The 22,334-nt window shown below is 41.4% G+C and overlaps 1 protein-coding gene across 1 annotated transcript in view; it reads left to right on the top strand.

Moving 5' to 3' along the window:
- The first annotated feature begins 2,489 nt into the window (after positions 1–2,489).
- The window catches only part of TTC33 (tetratricopeptide repeat domain 33), a 40,786-nt gene continuing 20,941 nt past the window's right edge, over positions 2,490–22,334 (top strand). Inside the window, exons 1-2 of the mRNA XM_034440793.3 lie at positions 2,490–2,841; positions 4,361–4,590. Coding sequence (XP_034296684.2) covers positions 4,370–4,590 — 221 coding nt within the window. The 5' untranslated portion in view covers positions 2,490–2,841; positions 4,361–4,369. The remainder of the gene's footprint in view (positions 2,842–4,360; positions 4,591–22,334) is intronic.

The following is a 22,334-nucleotide window of genomic DNA, read 5'->3' as shown; positions in this document are numbered from 1 at the left end:
GGTACAGTTGCCTATTCTTAAATACAGAATTTTGTAATTTTTCTTTAAAAGCCATTTCAATGCTCCCTTTTTAATTTTTTGTTAACTTGGGCAGAGGAATATCTTGGATGTATTCAAGCAAAAAAAAAATGAATCAAATGTTTTTGTAACAATTTTTAGACTTAGAGTAAAATATCGATGTTGAAATTACTTTCCCCCCTTTTAACCCAGGTCTTGTCTGGTCCTATAGAGCTTATTTGCTGGCACTTCTTAGTGATACAGGAAGGTCAGGGCCATTGATCATGAAATACGAGCTGCTTTGCAGAACTGACCATGATGGGAACTGTGAAGAGAAAAAAAAAATCTATTTTAAAAATGAAAAATAACAGAAGTGTATAGCTTGACTAAGCAGCCTATTCAAATATTGTTCCTTTGGGCTCATTCCAGTGGAAAAGCCCTTAGATGATCTGTTTTTATTGCAAACACTTCATAATTGATTGCTGAAAAAAAAAGGGGGGGGGTGACGTAGGAAGTGGAAACCTTGTGCAATGTAAATTCTTAACATTGGTAAAAAGTAAAAAAAAAAAAAAAAATCCCATCCATTTTCGTAGTGCAATCTTTCCAAAGGCTGACTTTCACATGTTTTGTCATTTTTAACTTTTCAATCAGTATAAAGTTTGAGATAATTTTGCCAATTGATTTTTACCATTGTATTGCTTATGAAATGGATGATCACCATTTCTCAAAAACAATATGTGCCTACTTTTATTGCATATTCTCTCTCTCTCTCTCTCTCTCTCTTTTGGGGGGGATCAATATTGAATGAAATTGCTTGTGATAGCTGTATATGACCTGTTACTTTTAACAAACATTAAACTGTATGCAAGTAAATTTCATGGTACAGTTTCTTAGCTTTCTTAATTCATCTGTCCTTCTTAATTGTTGGGGACTTTCTCAACATTGATGGAGGTTTACTACAGTGGGAGAAATATATTTCGACATTGGGTTAATAACAACTTCTGATCCTCCAGTTATTAATGGAAGTAGTAGCTCAGTGAAGAGCCTAATCTCTGACCCCAGGGAGAGCAGAGGATAACAATACTTTCTGAGGAATCCCAGGCTTCCTAGAAATTTGTCAAGGATTCATTAATGGTATTATTACGATTGTCAATCAGCCGCCAAGGCTTAGGGGATTTGATGAGTAAATTATAAATAAGCACACATGAAACACCTTTGTAGTGTATAAGACTGGTGAAAGCAGGGGTGGATGTATCATATTATTGTCAGTCTTTGTGGTCCAGGCTTTAGAGCCTGGTATACTATTACTCCCATCAGTCCTAGTAGTTTATGAGTCTAGTAGTGTGAGATAACTGGAAGGGACAGACAAGATTGCCTATTCCTGACCAAGCCCAGGATAATTTTCTCTGATTAACAGCTGTTCTCTGTAGACAGAGAAGCTGAAGTCATGAATATAGCCTGATACGGTTTAAGTCAGCAAAATTATTAAAACAAACCATAACTTAAGTATGAACCCAGCTTCTTTTTATATGGAGTATACTGATCTACTGTATCCTCCTCCAAAGTGGATGTCTACAAAACTTATGTTGCCACCACAGTTCTGATCTGTGAGAAATGATGAGAGGGAAAACAACTCAAATAATAGTTTCAACATTTGGGTTGTTTTTTGGGGGTGGTGATCTGTATTGGCTGATCCAGGGTAGGATTTAATTATTGGATGGGAGATCATCCCCAAATCCTACAACTATGGTTTTGATTGATAGTTTAAAAAAACCCAACATACTAGAGGAAGACAAAAACAATCTCCTTACTGCTGTCAAGAAAATTACCCAAATTTACCGTGAAATTACCTGGAATCAAGCTTGTTTTAAGACGGGTGTACAACCTTGGTAATTTTAAGATCTGTGGACTTTAACTCCCATTATTATGGGAGCTGAAGCCCACAAGTCTTAAAAGTTGCCAAGTTTGGACACACCTTTAAAGGGACTTTATTTTTTACTATTCTTTAGACGTTCAGGTGTTTATAGCTTACTAAGATATAAACAAGCTATTCACCTCTGAATTTCAAGGTCCATGTTTGAGGAATTGCTACAACCCTTTGACAGATACGCTTCCCCCACCCGCAAGTGACATGAAGAGGGAGGGCAGCAAAGCCAGAAGAATTCACCATTTGTTTGGATTGGCCAAGGGGCTATTTGCATTTCACATTGTCTCTTCCAACCTGAATGAAGATTGTGTGGAGAGGATATTAACCCAGTAAAGGCAAGGGTAGGGAATGATGGCCCTTTTATGACTTGTGGACTTCAACTCCCAGAATTCCTGAGCCACCATTGCCAAAGGGAATTGAATTCTGGGAGTTGAAGTCCACAAGTTATAAAGGGACCGTCGTTCCCCAAGTCTGCAAAGGAATCACAACACGTGCTACGCAGCAAGTGGGACGGTTAAAGTTCTGATGCTAGCCAATAGTAGCAATCCGTGCCGGTCACGTGATCACATAACAACACTAAAATACCCAGTAGGCTCTGCGGTGCAATCCCAGGACACGGCTCGCCGTGGAACTCTGAAGTTCCTCTGCTGTTCATTTTATAAACATAACGAATGGCCGGTACACAGAACGTATTTTTCCTTTAGTGGTACTCCCCAATCCCGGCTCCTTTTCTCCCTGGATGCTAGAGCAGACTTTTAAAAAAAAAGAACAAAAACAAAACAAACAAACCGGAAATTGAGCATAGAGTATGTGATATTGCGCAGAGCGCCGCTATTTCCGGTTTTTCCACTTCCGGTTGGTGCTTATCCTACAAACGACGGGGCTAGGAAGACACCCCTGGAGACGGGAGCTTCCAGGTAATTATGCTACCCTTCTTTCCACTGGATTCTGTCCTTTTCTCTCCTACGATTTTCAAATAAAAAACCTTTTTGCATTTTCCTAATGTAAAAGGTGGATTGGGGTATTTGAAAAACAGCCCCTAGCCCTTGATGGCTGCTTTGTATTCCCAAGACTTTAGGATGGAGGTCTTCAAACTTGGCAGCTTTAAGACTTGTGGACTTCAACTCCCAGAATTCTCCAGCCAGCTATGCTGGCTGGAGAATTCTGGGAGTTGAAGTCCACAAGTCTTAATGGTGCCAAGTTTGAAGACCTCTGCTTTAGGAACTATAACTCCCTTAAGTCCCACCTAGAGACCTTCTAGGACTTATAGTTCAAGAATGGCAAAATGCCTATCATGGTTCCAGCAATGGCAGAGCTTCTGCCTCTTGTCAATCCTGTACTGGAAGATATTATTTCAGATTAATAGTTCTTCAGATGTTTGGAAATTTAGGAAACCCAAAGGGTGGGAATGCTGAAATTGGCCCTTGAGCCTTGAGTGACTGAATCCTCTTGGGTATAAATAAGCAGCTGACATACAGTGGTGGCCAAAATTGTGGAAACTTTTTGGGAAAAGTGTATTTTTGTAAAACTAGCTAATAACACCACTTTTTTTTTTTGAGTACCATAAAATTATATATCAATAGAAAGATAATTTAATGCAATAACAATAACATTGCAAGAATGTAATGCAATAACTTTTATGAAGGATTTGCTATTAGAACAGCAGTTGCAGTTTAAAGAAGAAAAGTGAAACACGTAGAAAAAACGAGATATACAAAAATTATCACATCAGTTAATACTTAGTTGAGTAACCTTTAGCATAAATTACGGCCTTACAATGTCTTCCCATGGAGTGAACTAAGTCTTTTAGTTCTGCAGCTGTTATAATGTGAAACCAAGATTGAATGATTGCTTCTATTAACTGGGTTTTATTGCTTCTGACTAACAAGTTTCTTTAGTCGGCTCCATAGATTTTCAATTTTCAATATTCCCAGGCCATTCCAGCAGTGGAATATGATTATCTTGAAACTCCCCCCAAAAAAGTGGTGTTATTAGCCATCAAACCTCAAAAATACACTTTTCCCAAAAGGTTTCCACAATTTTGGCCGCTACTGTACGCCTAAGCTTTGTCTTTGGCTGAAAGGTACTTTGAAAATAATAATATAAACGTCCCATGAATTTAAAGGCTAGCATTTTATAATTTAAGCCAACTTCTGGAACTTTAAGATCTAGGGACTCCCAACTCCTAGAATTCCCCAGCCAGCATCTGTGATGTTGCTTTTAATTCATTTGAACACCTGTAGATAGCAAAATGATAAATTGTAAGCTGTTTTTGTTAGCAGAAATTAAGGCTTTTTTGAGCAAATGGATTTGTTACTTAGGCTAGATTGCTTACATAATATTGATTACCTATGTAAATTGATGTGATAAATTGAAATAGATGTGTTTACGTATAGATGAAAATTATACCAATAATTAAATGTGCATTCTTTTCAGTTTTCTGGAATGGCTTCCTTTGTATGGAAGAGAAAGATTGGTGAGAAGGTATCTAAGGTAACATCCCAGCAATTCGAAGCTCAAGCTGCTGATGAGCAGGTCCTGGTTGATAATAGTGAAGTTGATTGGCTTCATGAGGCCAAAAGGAAAAAGGGGCTTCTTTTGGAAGACTGTGGAGTCCAAAGTAAACATCTGAAGGATGAAGGTGCAATTTTAGCTGAAAATGGAAGGTATGGACTTTTTCTTTCTAGATGTGTATGTCTTGTTGCATATTAGATAGATGTTACCCTTTGTTTTATTTAAAACAGTGTTGATATTAATGTTATATTGATGTTGTAAAGATCTAAGTATTGATTAAATAATCTATAGTGGTTGGATTCATATATAATAGTTTCACTATAAAACACGGTTTATATATCACTGTAATAGAGTTCAGGATCCATACAACTTACTCAAAACAAGAGAAATTCTGTTACCGTTTAGTGCAAGTGTGAAGTTAGTCAATGTCTTCTATGGAGTATCTCATATGGGTTTTGAAGTGTCAACTTTCTAACCCCTAAGTATAGCTTTACTCTTCTAATCACCTAACCATAGTTAGGAAACATTCATCTCTTTTCTTCTTTCTCCATTACTAACACTACGCAGTTTCAGTAGTAACTTTGGTGAGTATGATGTCTTCACCAAATCTGAATATTAGCCATATTTTGTACCAGGTTATGCTACTAAATATAATTGGTGATCAAGTCAGAATAAAAGTAGATTGATTCACAGTTAGCTCTGAAAGTAAAAGGGGAAATAAGTTGACTATAGTCCTGGCTTCTCCAGTCCTAAATTGTCGGCAGTAATTTACTGTGGTTCTAGTTTGTCAAGAACTAGTTGGGGGCAGGTCTAACGCTTTCTGTGAGATTCCAGATAGGGAGTTACCTGTGACATATATCAGGTGGCCATTTGGTTTCCGCAATTCTGTTCTTCAACTATGCTTTGTAGGAAGAAACCTTTCGTTCTGTTTGTTCTAAATTTTACACTTCTTAAATTCCTTGGGTGATATCTAGTGTTCTAGCAGAGAGAAAAAAAATCCATATTCTCCTCCTTTGCATTGTACATTACTTTATGATTTGTCCTTCTCCCTAGCTTTGGTGTTTTACAAACATAACAGCATAGCAATACAATCAATCAATCAATCAATCAATAGTCCATTGTAACTGTATAACAAAGGAAAATATTCTGGACCCCAATGACTTCTGCACCTTTCCAAGGATTTTTAAGACATGGTAATGAGAGCTTTTATTGTAAAACAAAATTATGGTATTGGTAGATTCTGAGTTGTAGGTTCCAGTTCTGAGAACTTTTGGAAATTATCTGTAACTTTTTAATAAAATTTTGATTACTAACCAATCAATAGTAACTAGTATTAAGCTAAATTCCCCTCCCTGATTTTTCTGCCAAATAAATAATTGTGGCACATTGGATTCCTGGGTCATATTATATGGTCTCATGTAGCTTTGCAAAAGATTGTGGCGTTTAAATGCTGCATATAACATTAGAAATCAATATTGCTTATACAGGTAGTCCTCAAGTTACAACAACAATTGAGCCCAAAATTTATGTTGCTAAGTGGCACATTTGTGAAATGAATTTTCCTCATTTTATGACTTTTCTTGCCACTGTTGTTAAGTGAATCCTTGCATTTGTTAAGGTAGTAACAAGGTTGTTAAGTGAATCTGGATGTCAGTGTTCCAAGCAATGCACCCATTGAAAGCATAACTCCGAGGCAGGTAGATTCCTCAAACGATATCTTATTGGATAATTAAAAGAATCAAACTCCCCCCTCCCAAGTGTCACCAGTCACATTGTCCAATGATAGCAATAGCACTTAGACTTATATACCGCTTCACAGTGCTTTTACAGCCCTCTCTAAGCGGTTTACAGAGTCAGCCTATTGCCCCCAACAATCTGGGTCCTCATTTTACTGACCTCGGAAGGATGGAAGGCTGAGTCAACCTTGAGCCGGTGAGATTTGAACTGCCGAACTGCAGCTAGCAGTCAGCTGAAGTAGCCTGCAGTGCTGCACTCTACCCACTGCGCCACCTTGGCTCTCTGATGATGGAAGACAGGCTCTTCTCCACTTTCATTGGCCACCTGTTTCAATGACCTTAGTTCCCACAAGAAAGCATTTTGACTGGACCCTGGCTATCTACTTCCCCCTTCCCTTCCCCCTTTCTGGCTTCATGGCAATTATGAGGCAGCATAAAATGGCTTCAGCCAGGTTCGCTTCAGAGTTGACACTGGATTCTCCACTGACTTTGCTTGTCAGAAGGTCACAAAAGCTGATCACATGATCCCAGGATACTGCAAATATCATAAATATGAACCAGTTGCCAAACTTTGTCAAGTGACCATGGGGATGTCGCAATGGTTGCAAGTCCCTTTTTTCAATGCCATTGTAACTTTGAATGGTCACTAAATGAACTGTTGTAAGTCGCAGACTACCTGTATTGATGTATCCTTTTAATGACGACCTGTTATACAAATGGAAAAGCTCAGATATTCCAGATATTGTTTCTTTACTACTGGCTTGCCACACACCACTGGCCTTGTTCAAGTGCTGGAATTTGTTTCACTACCTGTTAAGGACTCTAAATCAGGTGTATCCAACCTGCATGTGGCCCTAGACAGCTAGTAATGAGGCACCACGTTTGTAAAATTTTAACATGGTTTGTATAGATTTATTACCGTATTTTTCGCACTATAAGACGCTCCGGACTATAAGATGCACATTAGCTTTAGAGGAGGAAAACAAGAAAAAAAAAATCTGCCTCTGCCTCCCAGCATCCATCTGGTAATCATCTGGCTAGCGTGCTTGCGCTGCTGCCACTGCCGGGAAACGTTGGAACCTTTGCTGCTTAGCAGCTGATTGGCGATTCGATCAGCCTCCTGGAATACTGCTGATCAGCTGTTCTAGGCAGGAATAACTGATCGCCGCCGCCGCCATTTGCTGCCAATTGCAATTCGGCAGCAGCAATTGTCATTCGGCAGCGGGTATCGGCGACGATTGACAGCGGCGATTGGCAGAGGCAGCAATCAGTGAATGACAGCAGGGATTGGTGGCGATAGGCAGCGGGAATCCCTGCCGCCTAGAACAGCTGTTCGGCAGTATTCTAGGAGGCCGATCCAGCCGCCAATCAGCTGCTTGGCAGAGAAGGCTCCAGCATTCCCCGGCAGCGGGGGACCAACACCCTCTCCCCCGACTCAATATTTGCTCTATAAGACACACAGACATTTCCACCCACTTTTGGGGAGGAAAAAGTATGTCTTATAGTGCGAAAAATATGGTATATAATTTATATGCAGTTCAAGTTAGTAATTTCTGTTCACTCAATGTTGTCCAGGCAAGCAAAAAGTTTTGAACATCCATACGTATAGATCACAGGTGTCAAACTCGTGGCGTCACTTTGCCATCTCGTGACACTTCGTCACATTTTCCCCCTTCGCGGAGCTGGGGTGGGCGTGGCCTGCATGTGATGCATCCGGCCCATGGGCCACCAGTTTGACACCCTTGCTATAGATGGTCCTTTTTTCTAGTATAATCAGTGGCTTTATAAACTTATGTTCTGATTTGCTATACCGGTTATATTTAAACAAATAGATGAAAACATAATTAACTGAACAGGTTTAGTTACCATATGAAAAATAAAAGTCAACGTCGTTTTACATACTACATGAGACACATTTGACTTTCCTTCTACCTGAAAAGAGCCACAGTGAGTCACAACTTCTCTAATAATTGTCTGTTCGTGATCCACTTAATACTCCATACATTAATATTAAATATATACATTGGAAGCATCTCCTAGGATTTAAATTAAATGGCCTTCTATCAAAAATGGACTGTTCAAATCTGATCTCTGTGTAAGTGTATTTATTTGGTGGGCCTAATATAAAATAAAAAGGTAAATATTCTCTTAAGTATGACTTGATCTGATAATTATATATGTCTGTGTAATTTCTTTGTCAACAAAATAGGAATGGTTTTCCATTGGCTTTTTCTGGGATTTTTTTTTATTTTTAAATTTTCCAATCTATCCTTCAGCCCTTGGTTGTCCTGGTGGTCTCCTACCCAAGATGAATTGTAATGTGCAAATACGGAATACTATCCTTGAATTTGGAACCCTCCAAAGATTGTAATGTAACTAGCCACAAGATGGCAGTAGCACCTACTTTCATGGAGTATTTTTAAGAAATAGGTTCCTTTTTATTTTGTGAAGTTGTCAAGCGCTTGAGTAGGCACATACATTCCTTAATAGTAAGAAATGAAATATTATATATAATATTTAGTCACAAAGCACAGAATAAATAGAATTTTGTGGTAGAAAATGTAGAAGATCCTTTATATCGATCTTCTGAAGGCAGGAGTAATATGATGAATACAAATAGTTTCACACTTAAGATGCTTGCTCCAAATCAAAGTGACATAAAAGTGTGTGTGTGTATATGTATGTGTATATGTGTACACATGCTTCTGTCAGTTTGATTTGGAGCAAGCATCTTAAGTGTGAAACTATTTGTATTCGTCATATTACTCCTGCCTTCAGAAGATTGATATAAAGGTTCTTCTACATTCTCTACCACGAAATTCTATTTATTCTGTGCTTTGTGACTAAGCACTTCTTGATTCAAACATTACATCAGAGTCTGAGTTCATTTTTTAGCAAAAAAAGTAAACCATTATGCTGTGTCGAGGGTGATTGGCTTCTCCTCAGGTCTTAAGAACTGAATTAACCATTCTAATTGCTGGCTTTTCAAAGGATGTTTTGGATCAGGAGAGCCAATTGGAAGGAGCTTCCTAAAAGGGCGCCCTCTAACTAAGAGGAGGGTCAGTCTAGTGCAGGGGTGGGCAAATGTGGCTCTTTGACAACCTGTGGACTTCAACTCCCAGAATTCCTGAGACAGCGAAGCTGGCTCAGGAATTATGGGAGTTGAAGTCCACAGGTTGTCAAAGAGCCACATTTGTCCACCCCTGGTCTAGTGGATTCCAAATGTTTCAATAACCCTTCTTATCCCCAGCATCATGACCAAGGGCACAGATTCTGGGAGTTGTAATTTGAACCAGCTAAGGGCACCATGGTTTCTCACTCCAGTTCTAAACTGTGCTGCATCCAAGAATTGTCCCAATACCGGTAGTCCTCGATTTACGACCACAATTGAGCCCAAGATTTCTGTTGTTAAGTGAGACATTTGTTAAGTGAATTTTGCCCCATTTTACAACCTTTCTTGCCTCAGTTGTTAAGTGAATCTCTGCGGTTGATAAGTTAGTAACCCGGTTGTTATGTGAATCTGGCTTCCCCAGATTTGCTTGACAGAAGGACATAAAAGAGGATCTCATGACCCTGAGGCACAGCAATGGTCATAAGTATGAACCAGTTACCAAGCATCTCAATTTTGATCACATGATCATGAGGATGCTGGAAAAGTTGTAACTGGGAAAAACGGTCATAAGTCACATTTTTCAGTGCTGTTGTAACTTTGAAGGGTCACTAAATGAACTGTTGTAAGCCGAGGACTATCTGTATTTAGATCAGTCATCACTGTGGTTGTGAAATGCTAAAAAGAAAAAAAAAACAGTACTTTTTAAAGTTCACTTCATACTTTGCTTGCCCCTTGAAATGTATTCAGTTCTATCTGTATATCTTTAGAAGCATAATTTTCTGATGACACAATCCTCATTTAGGAAGGTATCTAAGCCTAGTTTGGTTTTTTTTGTAGGATTTTTGTAGTTTTCTATTTGGTTAAATGCTTTTTATAACAGTGTATAAATATGTTCTTATTTTAATAAAGTGAGAGCTTTTCAAAGCCCATCTTATCAAACTTTGGAAATGTTTCCTGCAGGAGTTTGATTATGCAACCTCTGTCAGATAGAGCAACTTCCATTTCAGTTTTGTGGTGTTGTGGATGAAAGCTGGACATTCAAGAATAAGACTGTCTTCCCCTGTAGCAAAATGAGGTGAGAATTACGGGATAGAATTTTGAAAGGGTTGAATGTATTGTACCATCTAATATAGTAGCTGGAAGAATACCATTTTTGAATGCTCCTCCATATTTAGTAGAAAATACAACAGGTTGTCCTTGAGTTACGAATGGAATGGAGCCTGCCCATTCCATTCATAACCCAAGGATTCGAGGGAGTGAATCTCATGCCTTGAACGGGATCACTCCCTCCTTTTGTCCATGCATTCGCTAATCGAATACGAGGATCGTTAAGTGCACATGAGGTATTTCAGGATGGGGAAGGCCATGGGGGGGGGGGCTATTGATGGAACAGGCCACCTGTCTAAGACCACCCAAGGCCTCCCCAACTCACTGAAATACCTCATGCTCCCCAAAGTATCTTCCCCCACCCAACCTGCTGTGCCAGGTCACTTACCTTGTGAAGATCTAGCAAGCAGTCTCCTCTCCAGCCTCTCATCTGCTTGCGCCCCTCTGCAGGCCTTCCCCGGCCCGTTGCAGGCTGAAATGGAGCTTCCAGAGGCTGGATTCATCCCGTGGAAGCTCCATCTCGGCCTGCAATGGACTGGGGGAGGGCGAACGGAGGGGCAGATCTGTTCCCCAGAAGCTCCAATTCTGCCTGCAACGGGCTGAGGGAGGGCTGAATGGAGGGGCGGATCTGCCCCTCAGAAGCTTCATTTTGGCTGGCAATTTGCCAGGCGAGGTCTGCAGAGGCCGGAACAGACTTGCAGAGGCTGGAGAAGAGACTCCTTTCTAGATCTTCACAAGGTAAGTGACCCAGCGTGGCAGGTTGTGGGGGGGAAACAATTGTGGGGACCATGAGGCCCGAACGGAACTTCTGAGGGGTGGATCCACCCCTCAGAAGCTCCATTTCAGCCTGCAACGTGCCAGGCGAGGCCTCTGGAGGCCTGAATGGAGCGTCAGCGGTGTGGATCCGCCCCTCAGAAGCTCCATTTTGGCCGGAAATGTTCAAGACGAATGAACATTCAAGCCTCTGCAGTTGTTCATAAGGGCAAACAACTGCCATGGTGCTGCAAGATTTGTAGTTTCGGGGCTAGGGGGGCGTTTATCGTGTAACTTCAAATGTTCGCTAAGAAAATGCTTGTAACCCAGGGATTACCTGTAATAAACCAACATTGAAGAGTTTCTGGCTTATTGATGAGAAAACATACTTACGAAATGTATCATTTGGCTTGAATTTGAGTTTGAAGCTGTAGTAAGTAGTCTTTCACTGCAATGAATTGAATTGAACTGAGTTTGAAGCTGGTTTGGTCCGATTTGTTAGAAGAACAATAGGCTAAGATCTGGATTCAGACATAGCAGGAGGGGTTTTTTTCCTCCCTTCCATTAGTTTCTACCTAGTTCTGTTACTTTTACTGGAAGAAAAAAGAAAAGGATGGGTGAATCTTATCTTAGTAAGTGCAGGCTCACTGTTGCTGAGCAATGGGCCAACATTGTCAAAAATCGGAGTTGTTCAAGGTGAATGAAATGTTTGAACTATGTTTAGGCAGAGCAATGAAATTGAACCTATGAATTGCCTGCTAATGTTGAGTTGGGAGTGGAGCAACTAAAGTTCACATTCTGCCGTGAAACTCAATAGATGAGCTTGCTTAGCCATTATGTCTCAGTCAGTACAAATAACTGAGAGTATATGGAGCTCAGGGTTGAAATGAGGGGGCCTTGGTGCTCTCTGAGTTTGCCTGTTTTTCTTGTAGGCTTGTTTCATGACATCTCAGTCAGTGTTGTATGGTGGGGTAAAAATGAAGTGATCTTATATACTATAAGATATATCCTGGAGGAAACATGCAACATTCATGTAGCAAAGCAAATGTAAATGATGTTTGAAAGTATAAGTGAAGGTAAAGTCAGGGTTTTTTGTTAATACAGGTAATCCGTGATTTATGACCACAATTGAGCCCAGAATGTATGTTGCTAAGTGAGAAATTTGTTAAGTGAGTTTTGTTCCATTTTACGATTTTTTTGTTAAATGAATCACTCCGGTTGTTAAGTTTAGTAACACGGTTGTTAACTGAATGTGGATTCCCACATTGACTGCTTGTCAGAAGGTTGCAAGATGGTCACAAGACCTAGGGCCGTGATGGTGAACCTATGATATGCGTGTCAGAGGTGGCATGCTGAGCCATATCTGTGGGCAAGCGTGTGTTGCCCTAGCTCAGCTCCAGCGCGCATGTGTGCGCTGACCAGCTGATTTTCAAGCCTTCTGAGCCCATCGGAAGTCAGGAAACGGGCCATTTCTGGCCTCCGGACGGCCTCTGGGGGAGGCCATTTTTGCCCTCCCCAGGCTCCTAGAAGGCTCTGGAGCCTAGGGAGGGCAAAAAACAGGCCTACAGGGCCCACCATACCATCACGTGCCAAAAGTGGAGAGAACACGGGGAGTGTCGCGCGTGCATGCACGGGGGGCGGGACACATTGAATTCTGGGTGGGGGCACGCATGTGCACGACCCCACCGCACTACCCTCTCCTTTGTCATGCGACGGCAAAAAGGTTAGCCATCACTGACCTAGGGACATTGCAATCGTCATAAATATGAGTCAGTTGTCAAGTATCTGAATGTAAATCACATCACCATGGGGAGGCTACAACAGTCATGTGAAAAAATGGTCATAAGTCACTTTTTTCAGTGCTGTTTTTAACTTCGAAGAGTCATTAAATGAACTGTTGTAAGTCAAGAATTACCTGTATATACTTTAGATAAATAGCACTTAGACTTATATACTGCTTCACAGTGCTTTACAGCCCCTCTCTAAGTAGTTTACAAAGTCAGCATCTTGTCCCCAACAATCTGGGTCCTCATTTTTCTGACCTCGGAAGGATGGAAGGCTGAGTCAACCTTGAGCCTGGTGAGACTCGAACTGCCAAATAGCTTTATAAGCCCACTGGACATTTTCCTTTTGCAATAAAAGAGGAAAACTTTTGCCTGCTTATTGGGTATTTTTCTTTCTTTTCTCTCATTCTTTTAAAAATCATCTCTCTCTCCCCCCCCCCTCATTTTTGTCACTTGTTGGCACTTAAGCAGAGTTTGAATTCTACAATATTGATAGCTTTAAAAGCCATTGATTACTTTGCTTCCTGCTTTTCAGATTTAAGAGGAAGTTATGATGCGAGAGAAAGCTCCCAGGATTGCTTAAATCAACTGATGTCTAGACAATATAAAGGAAATAATCTCACTTTTTTCTGTTAGGGCCATAAAATTATGCAAATGCCGAAGTACACTTTCTTCTCTAAAGCTTTATGTCACAAACAAAATATAATGCATTTTTAATCTCGGAATGAACTTGATAGCATTGATTAACACAGTATTGTTTCCAGGATTCTTCTCTTTGAAATGTGGTAAATGTTGACAGAGGAGAAAGTTGCTAAAAGTTGCTTAATCAGTCAAGGACGTTGGCACTTGCTGTATCAATACAGTGTGAGGAAGTGGTTGTTTTAATGAGCCTAATCTCAGGGGACATAAAATAGCTGTTTTATAACATGTAATATTGCTGTGCATCAACATCAGAAATAATGAAGACATGACATGCATCCTTAAGGATTAATATTTGCTCATGACGGCATTGCAGAGACTGAGATTTGTCTGGGTCAATCCAAACTCAGATCAAGTCCTTCATTTGGTCTAGCCACATTTTACTTTACAAGAAACACAGACTGCTATTTAAAAACGAAGTGTCTAGCCACACTTTCTCATGGTTAACTGTCTCCTTTCTCTTTTGGATTGATTGAAAACCCCAGGGAAACCTACTACAGGTAGTGCTCGACTTTCAACAGTTTATTTAGTGAGCTTTCAAAGTTACAACAGTACTGGGAAAAAAAATGACTTAACGACCATTTTTCACACTTAGGACCGTTGCAGCATTTCCATGGTCACACGATCAAAATTCAGATGCTTGGCAACTGACTCACATTTGTGACGGTTGCATTGTCCCGGGGTCATGTGATCACCTTTTGTGACCTTCTGTCAAGCAAAGTCAGTGGGGAAGCCAGATTCACTTAATAACCGTGTCCCTAACTTAATGTCTGCAGGGATTCACTTAACAACAGTGGCAGGAAAGGTCATAAAATGGGGCAAAACTCACTCAACAAATGTCTCACTTAGCAACAGAAGGGCTCAGTTGTAGCCGTAGGTCGAGGACTACCTGCGTACGGTCTTTGGAAGGCAAGAGTAATATCTACACTGTTTCTGAATCTTGCACTTCTGACAGTGAACAAAGCAATGTGACAAAGCAGAAGCAGGAAACGTATAACATCTGTTAGATTGCTGTATAACTTGCACATAATGCAAGTTATACACTCGTTAGTAGGAAGTCTCTGTTAAAACATTGGCATTAGATTGGCAGTGGCTGCGATATATTTCTTAGGAAAATCAGGATTTTGATTTCATGTATTGAAAAGTCATCATTATTATTACAGTTCATCACACAGTTAGCCAGATATTCAGACTGGATTTGGCATTTTTGTTTGCCTATCGAGTCCTTCCCCAAAACCCGGAATAGACAGGTGTGGATGATTGATGGAGTTACAGATATCATCGCAGCATGTGAGCTCTTCCAAATAAAGCTGCCTTTTGCAATTGACTGATGGTGAACTTGTCAATTCCGATGGTGTTCAAGTGGTGCTCCAATTGTTTTGGGGTTTATTTACATCCTGACTTTATTTTGTACAACTCAAGACAAAAAATATCATGCTGTTGCCTTCTATTTTCCCAGCCACAACAATTTTATGAAACGGGTTGGGCTGTGTGACTGGCCTAAAGGCATCGAGCTGGCTTTCATGCATAAGGCCGTACTAGAATTCATGGTTTTCAGATTTTTACTCTACCACTACACCAAATTTGCCTAAAAGTTTTTGTAATTAAGAACATTTATCTCTCTGAAAATTTGATTGTTAAGTAAATCAGCCGTAAGTGAACAGGCCTTGGTTGATTCAGTTCTAATTGTTCAAGACTGAAGTTGTAATGAACTCATCATGTGGGAGATCCCCAAACCATTTCTCCAGTCACAGAATAATAAAAAAGCATAAATGCAACTCTTGTGTCAAAGAAGCAACAGAATTATTTTGCAAAGTTACTGGTTTACATAGTGAGAAATGTACATAGTGAGGTAAGAAGACAAATCTTTTCAGGATTGAAGTATAAAATATTTATAAAGCACATAGCCGGATATGACAGTTTTGTATTACTTATCTTTGAAAAGTATCCCCCTACGCACTTTTTAAAGCTCTTGAAAATTGGACCGAGCTCTCTTTTCAGACAAAATTAAAACGAGCACATCTTATTGCATAGTAGCCGCACATTGACCTGATTAGCAAAAAGATATCCCAAAGATTCGGCCTGCAGGAAATGAGATGCGTAAGAACTTGTTTGTGGCTGGGATAAAATTGAAAGAAATGGGTGTTGATGCTTACGGCAACCGGAGGATTTTCTATGCTGCAGACAAACTCATTGTCGGTGTGTCTGCCAATATTGCAAATAAAGATGTTCAGCCTTCTATAGGCTTCCCTTATTGGTTGGTTATTTTATTTGAACTTGTTATGGTCACCTACCCTGGCAGGCTACATTGTGTGCTCAAACTATAGCAGTGATGGCTAACCTTTTTGCCATCACGTGCCAGGAGAGGGGGGGCGGGGGGGAGGGTCATGCATGCACGTGCCCACGTGCATGCGCACGCAACCCCACCCACCCCCGCTCCTGGCACATGATGGCCTGGTAGGCCATTTTTCTTTCTTACCTGATTCCAGATCCTTTCTATGGATCTGGGAAGGGTGAAAACAGCCTTTCCCACTCCCTTGGAGGCCCTACGGAGGCTGAAAGGACCATTTTCCAACTCTCAGTGGGACAGGAAGTGATGTTTTTTGCTGTCCCCAGCCTCCAGAACCTCTCTAGGAGTCTCTACGAGCCTCTCTAGGAGTCTGTAGGAACCTCTCTAGGAGTCTCTGGAGGCTGGGGACAGGAAAAAACGTCACTTCCTGTCCCACCGGGAGTCGGGAAATGGGCCCTTTCAGCCTCCGAGGGAATGGGAAAGGCTGTTTTCGCCCTTCCCAGATCCATAGAGAGGATCTGGAATCAGGTAAGAAAGAAAAACGGGCCTTCCCCACCCCCCACCAGGCCTTCCAGAGGCAGGAAACAGCCTGTTTCCCTACTTCTGGTGGGCCCAGAAGGCCTGAAAATCAGCTGTCCGGCGCGCGCATGCACCCCAGAGCTGAGCTGCATGCCCATTAATATGGCTCCGCGTGCCACCTGTGGCACGCGTGCCATAGATTCGCCATCACGGAACTATAGTATACCTTCCCCATCAATTTCCTCTAGATAAGCTTCAGTCATTCCTAGCAAGCATTTCTGCAAGATGGGGATGATGGGAGTTACAGCAATAGCACTTAGACTTATATACAGCACTTTGCAGCCCTCTCTAAGCGGTTTACAGAATCAGCCTATTGCTCCCAACAATCTGAGTTCTCATTTTACCTTGGAAGGATAGAAAACTGAGACAACCTTGAGCCAGTGTGATTCGAACTGCCGAACTGCAGTCAGCCGGAATAGCCTGCAATACTGCACTCTAACCACCGCACCATGGTGCAGTAGAGTTCAAGAAATTGCCTTTCTGGAGGGAATTCCAGTCAGGTCTCCACAAGGCCCACCTTGTTCTTCCATCGTTGTGTGGGAGGAATTAGGGCCAAGGAAAGACATTTCCACAGAGTGCAGCTGGGTTTGAAACTCTACGTCAGTATCTTTTCAAACTTGGCAACTGTGAGATGTATGGACACAGTAGAAATCTTTTGAAGTTGGTTTCTGAAATCCTGGGTCTCCCGATACGTTGGACTGCTAATCCATTCATACCAGCATCACTATGCCATATGGAGTATTTGGTGGTGCATTCTCAACAGGTTTAGATGCATTGTGAGATTTCATGAGTGGTTTTATTTATTTTTCATTTTCCACTAAAATGGCTTTAATGAAAAGCTCTTTTCCTGAAAGGAAACAATTGTAGGTGTTTTTTTTTTTCCTGGAAATGAAAATGGAGAAAGGAATCAGCCTGTTGTTTCTAGAATATCTAGTCTATTACTGGTGCAGTTTTGAGGGAAGGAGATTTCAGAAGCCACTAAACAGGAGGTTGGGGGTGGCCTGCATGCCATTTAAATGTTGTCTGTCTGGTTTTATTTTTATAAGTATCTTGGAAAGCTTTTTTTAGAAGGCTTCACATGGATGGGTGGATGGATGGATGGATGGATGGATGGATGGATGGATAGATAGATAGATAGATAGATAGATAGATAGATAGATAGATAGATAGATAGATAATAGATATAAAGACAGCTGGAAGGGCCTATTACATGTGCAAGGGCCAAATTGATTAATGGCATATAAAGGCAGAGATCTCTATAATGGTAGTTTAATACTCTGACGATGTCAGCAGATGGCTGACGAAAGCTTAGTAAAATAAAATTTTAATTCTTTTAACATTTTAAATTTTAAGTTCCTGAGTTCGCAGTATGTCTGCTTCTTTCTTTACACACACACACATGTTTTTGTAGATTTTCATGGGTAGAGGTATCCAAGTCTTAGCGTATTCGGGTCTTTTCCCATGTAAGATTCCCATGTAAAATGCCAAGATACTCTGAATCTTACATGGGAAAAGACCCGAATACTCCAAGACTTGCACACACATATATACATATACATACTGTTTTTATTTTGTTGTGTTCGTGGCATTTTTACTGTGCTGCTTTGTGAAATAGTGTGTCTGTGTGGTTTCTTCTAAAGTGTTTGAAATCCTAAATGCAATCTCCAAAGACATTTTTTTTCCTTCAATTTACACAAACATGTAAAAAAGAAAGATAGAGAATGCACATTTTTAACCTAAGGGAAAATGTTGCCTCCGTGTTCTTTTGCACTCGTTATCTCTTGGCAATACGGCGTTTTTTGAGTCAGATGGGCATGAAGCTGTCTGCAAGGAAGAAAGAACCATGTGAAACATTTGTGATAGGGTTTCTCTATTCTGCAAACTGTTTATCTGAGGAGGAAAAAGCCCTCAGTTGCCTTGGAGTAATAAAAGGACACCCAAATATATACCGTATCGTACATTTCATGGAAGTTTCTGCAAGTAACTTCCTGCAAGGAAGTTTCTTTGTAATTCAGGAAGATAATTTATGGCAGCTGAGAGACTGCTTCAAGATTTGTTATGGAAATGTTTCACTTTTGAAAAGTTTAAATATCAGTAGTAACGTAATTGGTAATCTGACCTATTTATTCATTTGTTCAACTTGTACGCTGCCTGTCTCAACAAGCGAGTCTGGACAGTGACAATCTTAACCTGAATTAAAAATAGTTCCCATTACAAATCTAAAAATGAAGACACCCAGCAGCTGAGGAAGATAATCACAATCAATATTTGCTAGCACAACCAGGTGGTGGCACCTTTTACACAGTCTGGGCTCCAGGCTGAGCCACACAGTCAGGTTTTCAGGGCCTTACAGCTCGTCTCCAGATAGAGAAGGTTTCATAGCATAGAGCCAGAGGTCTTCAAACTTGGAAGCTTTAAGACTTGTGGACTTGTGGACTTCAATTCCCAGAATTCTCCAGCCATCTATGCTATGCTGGCTGGAGAATTCTGGGAATTGAAGTCCACAAGTCTTAAAGCTGCCAAATTTGAAGACCCCTGGCATAGAACATGTCTTCCTTCCAAACCAGATAACCGGGAAAAAACAGTTCTTTGGATAGTTGATCTCAAGCCATGAAGGACTTTAAAGGTGACAACCGGCTTGAATTGCGCCCCGAAGTATAAATGCAGCTCGCAGAGTAGTGTTGTTACATGTGGCTGAATAAGTGGCACCCTTTACTACCTGTCCAGCTGCATTTTGCACCTGTTGAAATGCAGGTAGTCCTCGATTTACGGCCACAATTGAGTCCAATATTTCGGTCGTTACGTGAGACACTTGTTAAGTGAGCTTTGCCCCATTTTACCACCGTGCCACAGCTGTTAAGTGAAGCAGTGCAGTTGATTAGTTAGTAATCTGTCTTCCCCACTGACTTTGCTGGTCAGAAGGTTGCAAAACGGGACCAGATGACCCCAGGACACTGTGATTGTCATAAATATGAACCAGTTGCCAAGCGTCTGAATGTTGATCACATGACCATGGGGATGCTGCAACTGTGCAAAACGATCATAAATCACTTTTTTCAGTGCCGTAACTTTGAACGGTTACTAAATGAGCTGTGGTAAGTAGAGGACTACCTGTACTCTTCAGGGGCAGCCCTATGTAGAGTGCATTACAGCGGTTCAAACAGTCTCCCCACTTACACCAGGTTAGACAGATCTAAAACAGCACATAAGCATCAGCCGCACTCCCTTTTCCATCTTCCAACTGGGATGTGGGGAAAGAAGAACTATAAACTATAAATCCCACCAGGGGTACTCAAACTACGGCCTGCGGGCTGGATACAGCCCGCCATAGCCATTAATCTGGCTCGCGTGGGACCACGAGGCTGCCCTGCCCATATCACTTCACCTACCCGCCAGCTCCCACCTGCCTTCTGGAGGCTGAAGAGGCCAAAAACTGGCCCGTTTTTGGGTGGCAGAGTTATACTGGAGGCCGAGGAGGCCAAAAACGGATTGGTGGAGGCCTCGGGAGGCCAAAAATGGGACACGTGTTTGGTCTTTCTGGCCTCCATAGAGCGAGAGGGAAGAAGAGAGAGAGAGAAAGACACACACACACAACACACACAACAACAGAAGTCCCACACACACACACATATACACACACACGGCAGCCACATCCCTTCACTAACCTGTTTTCCATCCCCAGGAGCATAACAAATTAAAGTTTAATTTGTGTGTATTGTTTAATGGACTGCTATATTGGCCACGCCACGCCAGTCACATGACAGCCTAGCCACACCCACCCAGCCGGTCCAGGTCCCATGAATTGGCCCCCTGTTTAAAAAGTTTGAGAACCCCTGGCATAAACTAAAATCAACTCCAGCCCAAACTGAACAGAAGATTGCAGTCTGGAAATCCATGGCAAATGGCCTTAAGGGTCAGGAAGCCAGATCAAAAACCCCACTGCCAGGGCAAGATGGCCATCCAAGTGCCTGTTGCGGCTGTTTTGGAATCCACAAGTTCCATGGTGACTTAAGGAAGGTAAGATGGCTACTGCTTTCCCCTGCCAGACATCAGGACCAAACAAAGACAAGATGGCTACGCTCCTCTGAGCGTCTTGTCTAGGCTGCAGGTTGATAGTTGGTTCTCCCACAGGACCACCACCAGCCAGCTTAGACTCCCAGTGGGGCTTGATGGCAAAACTCAAATACATCGGCCCTCCAGACATTGAAGACTGGTGAGAATTAAATCACACTCCTGAGATGCTGAAGGAGAAGATTACAATAAGAGCCGAGGTGGCACAGTGGTTAGAATGCAGTACTGCAGGCTTCTTCTGCTGACTGCTGGCTGACTGCAATTTGGCAGTTCAAATCTCACCAGGCTCAAGGTTGACTCAGCCTTCCATCCTTCCGAGGTGAGTAAAATGAGGAGCCAGATTGCTGGGGACAATATGCTGACTCAACCGCTTAGAGAGGGCTGTAAAGCACTATTAAGCGGTATATAAGTCTAAGTGCTATTGTTATTGCTATAAGATGTTTGATATTGTCACCGCCAGAAAGGAGATCTTCTGTGGCTTCGCCAACCTAACAGCTAAATTGTGGCAGTTGCAAAGATGTGAACACCCAGCTCAGCTAGACTTTCATGTAATTTTACGTAGAAAATTAATTTTGCGTAGACATGTAAAATTTAAAAGACTGCAAGTGGCCATTTTCCTAAGCCATATAATTTTACAGAAAATTTTTAGATATGGTAGAAATGGACAATTTCTGTGTAAAATTACATGGCTTAGAAAATGGCCATTTGCAGTCTTTGAAATGGTGAGTGCAACTGGAGTTTTTATATGGGTGTGGATGTGTGCATGGAAAGACTCAAATCAAGAACAAAGCACAGGGCACATATCCAGTATGAATCTTAACAGTAGATACAGGTTGCAAGAAGGCAGACGGATGCATTAACATGAAAGACAACCAGACCAGAACAACAAGAACAAATTAAACCATTACTCTTAATTGTCAAAGAGCACATAATATGGAAACAGCAGGCTTTTTCTTTTTGGTGGAAGTAGCATAACTCTCTTCCTAGCAATTCTGACCTTTGTTCACACCCACTACTTCTTTATCCATCCAGAAGTTTTAATGAACAAGTTGTTCACATTTAAAGTTTAAAAATTAACCTGGCTATTACCACCTTTTTTAGACATCTAATTTTCTAGACCTGTTTGCTAGTAAAAGTGATAATTGTATCTTATTCACAAAGAAATCTTGTTTTCCTGTTCTTTTTAATGTAAGGAAAAAGAGCAATTTGTATTCTTTCTATACCGTGCTCACAGGGGTGAAATCCAGCAGGTTCTGACAGGTTCTGGAGAACCGGTAGCGGAAATTTTGAGCAGTTCGGAGAACCGGCAAATACCACCTCTGGCTGGCCTTCTGGCCGGCCCAAGAGTGGGGTGGGAATGGAGATTTTGCAATAATCTTTCCCCAGGAGTTGGGAGGGAATGGGGATTTTGCAGTATCCTTCCTCTGGAGTGGGGTGGGAATGGAGATTTTGCAGTATCCTTCCCCCAGGAGTGGGGTGGGAATGGAGTTTTTGCAATATCCTTTTTTTTTTTTTTTAATTTGATTTATATGCCGCCCTTCTCCGGAGACTCAGGGCGGCTTACAATGCATTAAGCAATAGCCTTCATACTTTTGTATATTTATACAAAGTCAGCTTATTGCCCCCACAAACTGGGTCCTCATTTAACCTACCTTAGAAAGGATGGAAGGCTGAGTCAACCGTGAGCCTGGTAAGATTCGAACCTGCAGAAATTGCAGGCAGCTGTGTTAATAACAGGGTGCATTAAACCACTGTACTACCTTCC

The sequence above is a fragment of the Pantherophis guttatus genome, chromosome 2 (genome assembly GCF_059756535.1).
Source record: "Pantherophis guttatus breed Tessera chromosome 2, ASM5975653v1, whole genome shotgun sequence".
Lineage (NCBI taxonomy): Eukaryota > Metazoa > Chordata > Lepidosauria > Squamata > Colubridae > Pantherophis > Pantherophis guttatus.
The sequence above is the reverse complement of the archived record's forward strand: the minus strand, read 5'-3'. Positions and strand labels throughout refer to the sequence as shown.